Raw genomic sequence first — 14597 nt, forward strand, 5'->3', positions numbered from 1 at the left:
GACAGAGAGACAGAGAGACAGAGAGACAGAGAGAGAGAGAGAGAGAGAGAGAGAGAGAGAGAGAGTAAGGGAGAGACAGAGAGACAGAAAGAGAGAGAGAGAGAGAGAGATGAGACAGAGAGAGTAAGGGAGAGAGAGAGGGTGGGTGTGGGTTGTTCCTTCATGATTAATGTACCCTAAGTGACGTCTCCTCTTGAATCCTGATTGGAGTTTCACCCACAGGTTGTCTATGTTCAGACCAAGGGTCCCCTCCTCTCACTAGGCTAGATTACACCTTTACTAACACCCCCAGGTTGTCTATGTTCAGACCAAGGGTCCCCTCCTCTCACTAGGCTAGATTACACCTTTACTAACACCCCCAGGTTGTCTATGTTCACACCAAGGGTCCCCTCCTCTCACTAGGCTAGATTACACCTTTACTAACACCCCCAGGTTGTCTATGTTCACACCAAGGGTCCCCTCCTCTCACTAGGCTAGATTACACCTTTACTAACACCCCCAGGTTGTCTGTGTTCAGACCAAGGGTCCCCTCCTCTCACTAGGCTAGATTACACCTTTACTAACACCCAGGAAGTGAACCACATCAGACTACTCTGAGTCACCATTACTAAGACATTTGGTTTTGCACGGGTGGTACTCTGTCCAACCGCTGGTTCTATTGTTGATATATTCCTCTTGGTGTGTGTTCATCTTAGTGAGGTGGAAAGCAGTGACCTGTTATGTTCCAGAATGTTCCAGAACCAATGACCATCTAAGAAATCCACTCCACTGACAGATACAATGATGTCATCATAACCAACTGTCCTACAGCTGGAGAGAGAGGGGGGGGGGGGGGGGGCAGAGAGAGAGCAGAGAGTGAGAGAGGGGGGGGAGAGAGAGAGAGAGCAGAGAGTGAGAGAGGGGGGAGAGAGAGAGAGAGCAGAGAGTGAGAGAGGGAGAGAGAGAGAGAGAGAGAGAGAGGGGGGGGGGGCAGAGAGAGAGAGTAGAGAGTAAGAGAGGGGGGGGCAGAGAGAGAGGGGGGGGTGCAGAGAGAGAGAGGCAGTGAATGAACTGAGAGAGAAAGCACGCAGGGCATTCTACGCCATTAAAAAGCTAATTCAAATTGAAATACCTATTACAATTTGGCTAAAACTAATTGAATATGTCATTGAACCAACTGCACTTTATGGCAGCGAGGTGTGGGGTCCACTTGCAAAACAAGATTTCACCAAATGGGACAAACACCCCATTGAAACCCTGCATGCAGAGTTCTGTAAGATTCTCCTACATGTCCAGAGGAAAACTACAAACACACAATTGAAGCTAGGGTGCAGAATTTTTATATTTGGAAAAATAACGTTCCCAAGGTAAACTGACTATTTCTCAGGCTCAGATATTAGAATATGCATACAATTGACAGATTAGGATAGAAAACACTCTAAAGTTTCCAAAACTGTCAAAATATTGTGCTGGATGAGGGGACTCTTTTCTTTGCTCAGCTCTTGGCATTGCAGGGCTTGGTAATGATATGAGAGGAGGTCACTGTATTTTAGATGTTTCCAAAACTTAATTGGTCTTTTTTGAGTTTTTATTATTAATGGATATTTGCCTAATTCTGCCCTGCATGCATTGTTTGTAGTTTAATTAGACCCAACCAAATCACGAGAAAACAAAAAGATAATTACTTGACACATTGGAAAGAATTAACAAAAAAACTGAGCAAACTAGAATGCTATTTGGCCAAAAACAGAGAGTACACAGTGGCAGAACACACAGTATAAAGGAGGCTTGGTGTCTTTAACAGACTGGCTCTGTGTGTTAATATACAGGAGGCTTGGTGTCCTTAACAGTCTGGCTCTGTGTGTTAATATACAGGAGGCTTGGTGTCTTTAACAGTCTGGCTCTGTGTGTTAATATACAGGAGGCTTGGTGTCTTTAACAGTCTGGCTCTGTGTGTTAATATACAGAGAGACTGACGTCTAATACACAAGCCAGAGGCTACAGCATCTCACCACAGACTGACGTCTAATACACAAGCCAGAGGCTACAGCATCTCACCACAGACTGACGTCTAATAAACAAGCCAGAGGCTACAGCATCTCACCACAGACTGACGTCTAATACACAAGCCAGAGGCTATAGCATCTCACCACAGACTGACGTCTAATAAACAAGCCAGAGGCTACAGCATCTCACCACAGACTGACGTCTAATACACAAGCCAGAGGCTATAGCATCTCACCACAGACTGACGTCTAATAAACAAGCCAGAGGCTATAGCATCTCACCACAGACTGACGTCTAATACACAAGCCAGAGGCTACAGCATCTCACCACAGACTGACGTCTAATACACAAGCCAGAGGCTACAGCATCTCACCACAGACTGACGTCTAATAAACAAGCCAGAGGCTATAGCATCTCACCACAGACTGACGTCTAATAAACAAGCCAGAGGCTACAGCATCTCACCACAGACTGACGTCTAATACAAAAGCCAGAGGCTACAGCATCTCACCACAGACTGACGTCTAATAAACAAGCCAGAGGCTATAGCATCTCACCACAGACTGACGTCTAATACACAAGCCAGAGGCTATAGCATCTCACCACAGACTGACGTCTAATAAACAAGCCAGAGGCTATAGCATCTCACCACAGACTGACGTCTAATACACAAGCCAGAGGCTACAGCATCTCACCACAGACTGACGTCTAATACACAAGCCAGAGGCTACAGCATCTCACCACAGACTGACGTCTAATACACAAGCCAGAGGCTATAGCATCTCACCACAGACTGACGTCTAATACACAAGCCAGAGGCTACAGCATCTCACCACAGACTGACGGGCCTTTATTGTAGGTTAAGTGTTGAATGTTGATGTTTTACATTTTTATATTTCATCTTTATTTAGCCAGGTAGACCATGATGTCATAATGATAGTTTAACCAGGTAGGCCAGATCATCTTTATTTAACCAGGTAGACCATGATGTCATAATGATAGTTTAACCAGGTAGGCCAGATCATCTTTATTTAACCAGGTAGACCATGATGTCATAATGATAGTTTAACCAGGTAGGCCAGATCATCTTTATTTAACCAGGTAGACCATGATGTCATAATGATAGTTTAACCAGGTAGGCCAGATCATCTTTATTTAACCAGGTAGACCATGATGTCATAATGATAGTTTAACCAGGTAGGCCAGATCATCTTTATTTAACCAGGTAGACCATGATGTCATAATGATAGTTTAACCAGGTAGGCCAGATCATCTTTATTTAACCAGGTAGACCATGATGTCATAATGATAGTTTAACCAGGTAGGCCAGATCATCTTTATTTAACCAGGTAGACCATGATGTCATAATGATAGTTTAACCAGGTAGGCCAGATCATCTTTATTTAACCAGGTAGACCATGATGTCATAATGATAGTTTAACCAGGTAGGCCAGATCATCTTTATTTAACCAGGTAGACCATGATGTCATAATGATAGTTTAACCAGGTAGGCCAGATCATCTTTATTTAACCAGGTAGACCATGATGTCATAATGATAGTTTAACCAGGTAGGCCAGATCATCTTTATTTAACCAGGTAGACCATGATGTCATAATGATAGTTTAACCAGGTAGGCCAGATCATCTTTATTTAACCAGGTAGACCATGATGTCATAATGATAGTTTAACCAGGTAGGCCAGATCATCTTTATTTAACCAGGTAGACCATGATGTCATAATGATAGTTTAACCAGGTAGGCCAGATCATCTTTATTTAACCAGGTAGACCATGATGTCATAATGATAGTTTAACCAGGTAGGCCAGATCATCTTTATTTAACCAGGTAGACCATGATGTCATAATGATAGTTTAACCAGGTAGGCCAGATCATCTTTATTTAACCAGGTAGACCATGATGTCATAATGATAGTTTAACCAGGTAGGCCAGATCATCTTTAATTAACCAGGTAGACCATGATGTCATAATGATAGTTTAACCAGGTAGGCCAGATCATCTTTATTTAACCAGGTAGACCATGATGTCATAATGATAGTTTAACCAGGTAGGCCAGATCATCTTTATTTAACCAGGTAGACCATGATGTCATAATGATAGTTTAACCAGGTAGGCCAGATCATCTTTATTTAACCAGGTAGACCATGATGTCATAATGATAGTTTAACCAGGTAGGCCAGATCATCTTTATTTAACCAGGTAGACCATGATGTCATAATGAAAGTTTAACCAGGTAGGCCAGATCATCTTTATTTAGCCAGGTAGACCATGATGTCATAATGATAGTTTAACCAGGTAGGCCAGATCATCTTTATTTAACCAGGTAGACCATGATGTCATAATGATAGTTTAACCAGGTAGGCCAGATCACCTTTATTTAACCAGGTAGACCATGATGTCATAATGATAGTTTAACCAGGTAGGCCAGATCATCTTTATTTAGCCAGGTAGACCATGATGTCATAATGATAGTTTAACCAGGTAGGCCAGATCATCTTTATTTAGCCAGGTAGACCATGATGTCATAATGATAGTTTAACCAGGTAGGCCAGATCATCTTTATTTTACCAGGTAGGCCAGATCATCTTTATTTAACCAGGTAGACCATGATGTCATAATGATAGTTTAACCAGGTAGGCCAGATCATCTTTATTTAACCAGGTAGACCATGATGTCATAATGATAGTTTAACCAGGTAGGCCAGATCATCTTTATTTAACCAGGTAGGCCATGATGTCATAATGATAGTTTAACCAGGTAGGCCAGATCATCTTTATTTAACCAGGTAGACCATGATGTCATAATGATAGTTTAACCAGGTAGGCCAGATCATCTTTATTTAACCAGGTAGACCATGATGTCATAATGATAGTTTAACCAGGTAGGCCAGATCATCTTTATTTAACCAGGTTAGTTGAGAACAGGTTCTCATTTACAACTGCGACCTGGCCAAGATAAAGCAAAGCAGTTCGACACATACAGCAACACAGAGTTACACATGGAGTAAAACAAACATACAGTCAATAATACAGTAGAAAAATAAGTCTATATACAATGTGAGCAAATGAGGTGAGATAAGGGAGGTAAAGGCAACAAAAAGGCCATGGTGGCGAAGTAAATACAATATAGCAAGTAAAACACTGGAATGGTAGATTTGCAGTGGAAGAATGTGCAAAGTAGAAATATAAATAATGGGGTGCAAAGGAGCAAAATAAATAAATACAGTAGGGGAAGAGGTAGTTGTTTGGGCTAAATTATAGATGGGCTATGTACAGGTGCAGTGATCTGTGAGTTGCTCTGACAGCTGGTGCTTAAAGCTAGTGAGGGAGATAAGTGTTTCCAGTTTCAGAGATTTTTGTAGTTCGTTCCAGTCATTGGCACCAGAGAACTGGAAGGAGAGGCGGCCAAAGGAAGAATTGGTTTTGGGGGTGACCAGAGAGATATACCTGCTGGAGCGCGTGCTACAGGTAGGTGCTGCTATGGTGACCAGCGAGCTGAGACAAGGCGGGGCTTTACCTAGCAGAGACTTGTAGATGACCTGGAGCCAGTGGGTTTGGCGACGAGTATGAAGCGAGGGCCAGCCAACGAGAGCGTACAGGTCGCAGTGGTGGGTAGTGTATGGGGCTTTGGTGACAAAACGGATGGCACTGTGATAGACTGCATCCAGTTTACTGAGTAGAATGTTGGAGGCTATTTTGTAAATGACATCGCCGAAGTCGAGGATCGGTAGGATGGTCAGTTTTACGAGGGTATGTTTGGCAGCATGAGTGAAGGATGCTTTGTTGCGAAATAGGAAGCAGATTCTAAACTTAACTCTGATTTAACTCTGTACTCTGTGTCACCAGGTACCAACGTGTCCAGAATACGCTAACCCAGCAGAGCTCATCGCTGCAGGACACCAGGATGCTGACAGAGTTTCTGGAGACGGTGGAGCTAGAGGAGAGGGTGGAGCTAGAGGAGACCCAGGAGGCCAGGGGGTGGGGCTACAGCAGTAACCTTGGACAGGTGAGGCACAGCGTTTCACCTGCTTGAAGTCACACCACACAGCATACTACCTTAGGTACCCGAGGGTTAGTCTGTCTTTAATAACTTTGGGTAAATCACCTCCTGTGTTTGTCTCCCAGCCTCTCCACAGTGAGATCAGCTCAGCTCTTACCCTGCTGGGTGATGGGGGTGGAAGCGATGGTGGGGAGCCCCTGAAGGAGCCGCTGGGAAACCCTGTAGAGGAGCTGCGGGAGGCAGTGGAGATGTTGAATGACACGGTCAGAGAGAGAGGACGATCACAGAATCACATCCATGATCAAGCCATCCAGACTATGATCCGACAGGTAGGATGGCCCAGAGGGTTGACAGGTTCTGGTATTGTGAAGGTCCAGCCATGATCAAGCCATCCAGACTATGATCCGACAGGTAGGATGGCCCAGAGGGTTGACAGGTTCTGGTATTGTGAAGGTCCGGTGGAGTCTGTGTTGATCTCACATCTACTGTACAGTATCCATGGCAACATGGTTGTTGTAGAAGAACAGTGAAAACTGTTTCCTTTAGTTTGTTTACTTGACAGAATAAACCAATCTGTGACTGACCCTAGTCTCCCTCTGCTCTCTCCTCTCTGCTGTCCCAGCTGGCTGTGCTGTCAGTGCGTGTGGAGGACAGTCTGTGCTGCAGTAGAGAGCTGAACCTGGACCTCCTGCAGAGAGAGAAAGACATGGCCATGCGCTGTGAACCAGAACGTTGTGGACTAGAGGGACTAGAGGAACAGCAAGACCACCTAGAGGTGAGGGGGGGGGGGGGGGACTAAAGGAACAGCAAGACCCCCTAGAGGTGAGGCGGGGACTAAAGGAACAGCAAGACCACCTAGAGGTGAGGGGGGGACTAAAGGAACAGCAAGACCACCTAGAGGTGAGGGGGGACTAGAGGAACAGCAAGACCACCTAGAGGTGAGGGGGGACTAGAGGAACAGCAAGACCACCTAGAGGTGAGGGGGGGGGGGGGGGGGGCTAGAGGAACAGCAAGACCACCTAGAGGTGAGGGGGGGGGGGCTAGAGGAACAGCAAGACCACCTAGAGGTGAGGGGGGGGGGGGGCTAGAGGAACAGCAAGACCACCTAGAGGTGAGGGGGGGGCTAGAGGAACAGCAAGACCACCTAGAGGTGAGGGGGGGACTAAAGGAACAGCAAGACCACCTAGAGGTGAGGGGGGGACTAGAGGAACAGCAAGACCACCTAGAGGTGAGGGGGGGGGGACTAAAGGAACAGCAAGACCACCTAGAGGTGAGGGGGGGGGGACTAAAGGAACAGCAAGACCACCTAGAGGTGAGGGGGGGGGGACTAAAGGAACAGCAAGACCACCTAGAGGTGAGGGGGGGGGGACTAAAGGAACAGCAAGACCACCTAGAGGTGAGGGGGGGGGGGGACTAAAGGAACAGCAAGACCACCTAGAGGTGAGGGGGGGGGACTAAAGGAACAGCAAGACCACCTAGAGGTGAGGGGGGGGGGGGACTAAAGGAACAGCAAGACCACCTAGAGGTGAGGGGGGGGGACTAAAGGAACAGCAAGACCACCTAGAGGTGAGGGGGGGGGGGCTAGAGGAACAGCAAGACCACCTAGAGGTGAGGGGGGGGGAGGCTAGAGGAACAGCAAGACCACCTAGAGGTGAGGGGGGGGCTAGAGGAACAGCAAGACCACCTAGAGGTGAGGGGGGGACTAAAGGAACAGCAAGACCACCTAGAGGTGAGGGGGGGACTAGAGGAACAGCAAGACCACCTAGAGGTGAGGGGGGGGGGGACTAAAGGAACAGCAAGACCACCTAGAGGTGAGGGGGGGGGACTAAAGGAACAGCAAGACCACCTAGAGGTGAGGGGGGGGGGGACTAAAGGAACAGCAAGACCACCTAGAGGTGAGGGGGGGGGGGGGACTAAAGGAACAGCAAGACCACCTAGAGGTGAGGGGGGGGGGGGGGACTAAAGGAACAGCAAAACCACCTAGAGGTAAGGGGGGGACTAAAGGGACTAGAGGAACAGCAAGACCACCTACAGGTGAGGGGGGGGGGGGGCTAGAGGAACAGCAAGACCACCTACAGGTGAGCGGGGGGGGGGCTAGAGGAACAGCAAGACCACCTACAGGTGAGGGGGGGTGGCTAGAGGAACAGCAAGACCACCTACAGGTGAGGGGGGGGGGGGGGGACTAGAGGAACAGCAAGACCACCTAGAGATGAGGGGGGGACTAAAGGAACAGCAAAACCACCTAGAGGTGAGGGGGGGACTAAAGGAACAGCAAGACCCCCTAGAGGTGAGGGGGAAGACTAAAGGAACAGCAAAACCACCTAGAGGTGAGGGGGGGGGGACTAAAGGAACAGCAAGACCACCTAGAGGTGAGGGGGGGGGACTAAAGGAACAGCAAGACCACCTAGAGGTGAGGGGGGGGGACTAGAGGAACAGCAAGACCACCTAGAGGTGAGGGGGGGGGGGTAAGAGGAACAGCAAGACCACCTACAGGTGAGGGGGGGGGAGGCTAGAGGAACAGCAAGACCACCTAGAGGTGAGGGGGGGACTAAGGGAACAGCAAGACCACCTAGAGGTGAGGGGGGGACTAAAGGGACAGCAAAACCACCTAGAGGTGAGGGGGGGACTAAAGGAACAGCAAGACCACTTAGAGGTGAGGGGGGGGGGGACTAAAGGAACAGCAAGACCACCTAGAGGTGAGGGGGGGGGGGGCTAGAGGAACAGCAATACCACCTAGAGGGACTAGAGGAGCAGTAATACTACCTAGAGGTGGGGGGGGGGGACTAGAGGAGCAGTAATACTACCTAGAGGTGGGGGGGGGGGGGGCTAGAGGGACTAGAGGAGCAGTAATACTACCTAGAGGTGGGGGGGGTACTAGAGGGACTAGAGGAGCAGTAATACTATCTAGAGGTGGGGGGGGGGGACTAGAGGGACTAGAGGAGCAGTAATACTATCTAGAGGTGAGGGGGGGACTAGAGGGACTAGAGGAGCAGTAATACTACCTAGAGGTGGGGGGGGGACTAGAGGGACTAGAGGAGCAGTAATACTACCTAGAGGTGGGGGGGACTAGAGGGACTAGAGGAGCAGTAATACTATCTAGAGGTGGGGGGGGGACTAGAGGGACTAGAGGTACTAGAGGAGCAGTAATACTACCTAGAGGTGGGGGGGGGGACTAGAGGGACTAGAGGGACTAGAGGAGCAGTAATACTACCTAGAGGTGGGGGGGGGACTAGAGGGACTAGAGGGACTAGAGGAGCAGTAATACTACCTAGAGGTGAGGGGGACTAGAGGGACTAGAGGAGCAGTAATACTACCTAGAGGTGAGGGGGACTAGAGGGACTAGAGGAGCAGTAATACTACCTAGAGGTGGGGGGGACTAGAGGGACTAGAGGAGCAGTAATACTACCTAGAGGTGGGGGGGGCTAGAGGGACTAGAGGGACTAGAGGGACTAGAGGAGCAGTAATACTACCTAGAGGTGGGGGGGTGGCTAGAGGGACTAGAGGAGCAGTAATACTACCTAGAGGTGGGGGGGGGGACTAGAGGGACTAGAGGAGCAGTAATACTACCTAGAGGTGAGGGGGACTAGAGGGACTAGAGGAGCAGTAATACTACCTAGAGGTGGGGGGGGACTAGAGGGACTAGAGGAGCAGTAATACTATCTAGAGGTGGGGGGGGGACTAGAGGGACTAGAGGAGCAGTAATACTACCTAGAGGTGGGGGGGGGACTAGAGGGACTAGAGGGACTAGAGGAGCAGTAATACTACCTAGAGGTGAGGGGGACTAGAGGGACTAGAGGAGCAGTAATACTACCTAGAGGTGGGGGGGGGACTAGAGGGACTAGAGGGACTAGAGGAGCAGTAATACTACCTAGAGGTGAGGGGGGGACTAGAGGGACTAGAGGAGCAGTAATACTACCTAGAGGTGAGGGGGACTAGAGGGACTAGAGGAGCAGTAATACTACCTAGAGGTGGGGGGGACTAGAGGTACTAGAGGAGCAGTAATACTACCTAGAGGTGAGGGGGACTAGAGGGACTAGAGGGACTAGAGGAGCAGTAATACTACCTAGAGGTGGGGGGGACTAGAGGGACTAGAGGAGCAGTAATACTACCTAGAGGCGGGGGGGGGGGACTAGAGGGACTAGAGGGACTAGAGGAGCAGTAATACTACCTAGAGGTGGGGGGGGGGGACTAGAGGGACTAGAGGGACTAGAGGAGCAGTAATACTACCTAGAGGTGGGGGGGGACTAGAGGGACTAGAGGAGCAGTAATACTACCTAGAGGTGGGGGGGACTAGAGGGACTAGAGGAGCAGTAATACTACCTAGAGGTGAGGGGGACTAGAGGGACTAGAGGAGCAGTAATACTACCTAGAGGTGGGGGGGACTAGAGGGACTAGAGGAGCAGTAATACTACCTAGAGGTGGGGGGGGGACTAGAGGGACTAGAGGGACTAGAGGAGCAGTAATACTACCTAGAGGTGGGGGGGGGGGGGGACTAGAGGGACTAGAGGGACTAGAGGAGCAGTAATACTATCTAGAGGTGGGGGGGGACTAGAGGGACTAGAGGAGCAGTAATACTACCTAGAGGTGGGGGGGGACTAGAGGGACTAGAGGAGCAGTAATACTACCTAGAGGTGGGGGGGGGGAGGCTAGAGGGACTAGAGGAGCAGTAATACTACCTAGAGGTGGGGGGGTACTAGAAGGACTAGAGGAGCAGTAATACTACCTAGAGGTGGGGGGGGACTAGAGGGACTAGAGGAGCAGTAATACTATCTAGAGGTGGGGGGGGGGGCTAGAGGGACTAGAGGAGCAGTAATACTATCTAGAGGTGGGGGGGGGACTAGAAGGACTAGAGGAGCAGTAATACTACCTAGAGGTGGGGGGGGACTAGAGGGACTAGAGGAGCAGTAATACTTCCTAGAGGTGGGGGGGGGGGGACTAGAGGGACTAGAGGAGCAGTAATACTACCTAGAGGTGGGGGGGACTAGAGGTACTAGAGGAGCAGTAATACTACCTAGAGGTGGGGGGGGACTAGAGGGACTAGAGGAGCAGTAATACTACCTAGAGGTGGGGGGGGGACTAGAGGGACTAGAGGAGCAGTAATACTACCTAGAGGTGGGGGGGAATAGAGGGACTAGAGGAGCAGTAATACTACCTAGAGGTGGGGGGGGACTAGAGGGACTAGAGGAGCAGTAATACTACCTAGAGGTGGGGGGGGACTAGAGGGACTAGAGGAGCAGTAATACTACCTAGAGGTGGGGGGGGGGGGGACTAGAGGGACTAGAGGAGCAGTAATACTACCTAGAGGTGGGGGGGGGGACTAGAGGGACTAGAGGAGCAGTAATACTACCTAGAGGTGGGGGGGGGGACTAGAGGGACTAGAGGAGCAGTAATACTTCCTAGAGGTGGGGGGGGGGGGCCTAGAGGGACTAGAGGAGCAGTAATACTACCTAGAGGTGGGGGGGGACTAAAGGGACTAGAGGAGCAGTAATACTACCTAGAGGTGGGGGGGGGGACTAGAGGGACTAGAGGAGCAGTAATACTACCTAGAGGTGGGGGGGGGACTAGAGGGACTAGAGGAGCAGTAATACTTCCTAGAGGTGGGGGGGGGGGGGCTAGAGGGACTAGAGGAGCAGTAATACTACCTAGAGGTGGGGGGGGGGGGACTAGAGGGACTAGAGGAGCAGTAATACTACCTAGAGGTGGGGGGGACTAGAGGGACTAGAGGAGCAGTAATACTTCCTAGAGGTGGGGGGGGGGGGACTAGAGGGACTAGAGGAGCAGTAATACTACCTAGAGGTGGGGGGGGACTAGAGGGACTAGAGGAGCAGTAATACTACCTAGAGGTGGGGGGGGGGGACTAGAGGGACTAGAGGAGCAGTAATACTTCCTAGAGGTGGGGGGGGGGACTAGAGGGACTAGAGGAGCAGTAATACTACCTAGAGGTGGGGGGGAATAGAGGGACTAGAGGAGCAGTAATACTACCTAGAGGTGGGGGGGACTAGAGGGACTAAAGGAGCAGTAATACTACCTAGAGGTGGAGGGGACTAGAGGGACTAGAGGGACTAGAGGAGCAGTAATACTACCTAGAGGTGGGGGGGGACTAGAGGGACTAGAGGAGCAGTAATACTACCTAGAGGTGGGGGGGGACTAGAGGGACTAGAGGAGCAGTAATACTATCTAGAGGTGGAGGGGGACTAGAGGGACTAGAGGGACTAGAGGAGCAGTAATACTACCTAGAGGTGAGGGGGACTAGAGGGACTAGAGGAGCAGTAATACTATCTAGAGGTGGGGGGGGGGACTAGAGGGACTAGAGGAGCAGTAATACTACCTAGAGGTGGGGGGGGGGGACTAGAGGGACTAGAGGGACTAGAGGAGCAGTAATACTTCCTAGAGGTGGGGGGGGGGACTAGAGGGACTAGAGGAGCAGTAATACTTCCTAGAGGTGGGGGGGGGGGGCTAGAGGGACTAGAGGAGCAGTAATACTATCTAGAGGTGGGGGGGGGGGGACTAGAAGGACTAGAGGAGCAGTAATACTACCTAGAGGTGGGGGGGGACTAGAGGGACTAGAGGAGCAGTAATACTTCCTAGAGGTGAGGGGGACTAGAGGGACTAGAGGGACTAGAGGAGCAGTAATACTATCTAGAGGTGGGGGGGGGATTAGAGGGACTAGAGGAGCAGTAATACTACCTAGAGGTGGGGGGGGGACTAGAGGGACTAGAGGAGCAGTAATACTACCTAGAGGTGGGGGGGGGACTAGAGGGACTAGAGGAGCAGTAATACTACCTAGAGGTGGGGGGGGACTAGAGGGACTAGAGGAGCAGTAATACTACCTAGAGGTGGGGGGGGGGGACTAGAGGGACTAGAGGAGCAGTAATACTACCTAGAGGTGGGGGGGGGACTAGAGGGACTAGAGGAGCAGTAATACTATCTAGAGGTGGGGGGGGAGGGGGCTAGAGGGACTAGAGGAGCAGTAATACTACCTAGAGGTGAGGGGGGGACTATAGGGACTAGAGGAGCAGTAATACTATCTAGAGGTGGGGGGGAGGGGGCTAGAGGGACTAGAGGAGCAGTAATACTACCTAGAGGTGAGGGGGGGACTATAGGGACTAGAGGAGCAGTAATACTACCTAGAGGTGGGGGGGGGACTATAGGGACTAGAGGAGCAGTAATACTACCTAGAGGTGGGGGGGACTAGAGGGACTAGAGGAGCAGTAATACTACCTAGAGGTGAGGGGGACTAGAGGGACTAGAGGAGCAGTAATACTACCTAGAGGTGAGGGGGACTAGAGGGACTAGAGGAGCAGTAATACTACCTAGAGGTGGGGGGGGACTAGAGGGACTAGAGGAGCAGTAATACTATCTAGAGGTGGGGGGGACTAGAGGGACTAGAGGAGCAGTAATACTACCTAGAGGTGCGGGGGGGGGGGGGGACTAGAGGGACTAGAGGAGCAGTAATACTATCTAGAGGTGGGGGGGGGACTAGAGGGACTAGAGGAGCAGTAATACTATCTAGAGGTGGGGGGGACTAGAGGGACTAGAGGAGCAGTAATACTACCTAGAGGTGGGGGGTGGAGACTACAGGGACTAGAGGAGCAGTAATACTTCCTAGAGGTGGGGGGGGGGGGGCTAGAGGGACTAGAGGAGCAGTAATACTACCTAGAGGTGGGGGGGAGGGACTATAGGGACTAGAGGAGCAGTAATACTACCTAGAGGTGGGGGGGGGACTAGAGGGACTAGAGGGACTAGAGGAGCAGTAATACTACCTAGAGGTGGGGGGGACTAGAGGGACTAGAGGAGCAGTAATACTATCTAAAGGTGGGGGGGGGACTAGAGGGACTAGAGGAGCAGTAATACTACCTAGAGGTGGGGGGGGGACTAGAGGGACTAGAGGGACTAGAGGAGCAGTAATACTTCCTAGAGGTGGGGGGGGGGACTAGAGGGACTAGAGGAGCAGTAATACTTCCTAGAGGTGGGGGGGGGGGTCTAGAGGGACTAGAGGAGCAGTAATACAATCTAGAGGTGGGGGGGGGACTAGAAGGACTAGAGGTGCAGTAATACTACCTAGAGGTGGGGGGGGACTAGAGGGACTAGAGGAGCAGTAATACTTCCTAGAGGTGAGGGGGACTAGAGGGACTAGAGGGACTAGAGGAGCAGTAATACTACCTAGAGGTGGGGGGGGGGACTAGAGGGACTAGAGGAGCAGTAATACTACCTAGAGGTGGGGGGGGGACTAGAGGGACTAGAGGAGCAGTAATACTACCTAGAGGTGGGGGGGGGACTAGAGGGACTAGAGGAGCAGTAATACTACCTAGAGGTGGGGGGGGGACTAGAGGGACTAGAGGAGCAGTAATACTACCTAGAGGTGGGGGGGGACTAGAGGGACTAGAGGAGCAGTAATACTACCTAGAGGTGGGGGGGGGGACTAGAGGGACTAGAGGAGCAGTAATACTACCTAGAGGTGGGGGGGGGACTAGAGGGACTAGAGGAGCAGTAATACTATCTAGAGGTGGGGGGGGGGGGCTAGAGGGACTAGAGGAGCAGTAATACTACCTAGAGGTGAGGGGGGGACTATAGGGACTAGAGGAGCAGTAATA

At 50.8% G+C, this 14597-nt stretch overlaps 1 protein-coding gene across 10 annotated transcripts in view; it reads left to right on the forward strand.

Annotated features, from left to right (window-relative positions):
• Positions 1-14597, forward strand: part of LOC139569908 (uncharacterized) — a 215956-nt gene that overhangs the window by 62185 nt on the left and 139174 nt on the right. For 9 of the 10 annotated variants that reach the window (XM_071391238.1, XM_071391246.1, XM_071391242.1 and 6 more), the window contains exons 4-6: positions 5850-6009; positions 6129-6332; positions 6626-6778. In XM_071391238.1, coding sequence (XP_071247339.1) covers positions 5850-6009; positions 6129-6332; positions 6626-6778 — 517 coding nt within the window. Of the gene's footprint in view, positions 1-5849; positions 6010-6128; positions 6333-6386; positions 6415-6625; positions 6779-14597 lie in introns of those variants that run through there. The other variant, XM_071391248.1, reaches the window with a different exon arrangement.

The sequence above is a fragment of the Salvelinus alpinus genome, chromosome 3, assembly GCF_045679555.1.
Source record: "Salvelinus alpinus chromosome 3, SLU_Salpinus.1, whole genome shotgun sequence".
NCBI classification, from domain to species: Eukaryota; Metazoa; Chordata; class Actinopteri; order Salmoniformes; family Salmonidae; genus Salvelinus; species Salvelinus alpinus.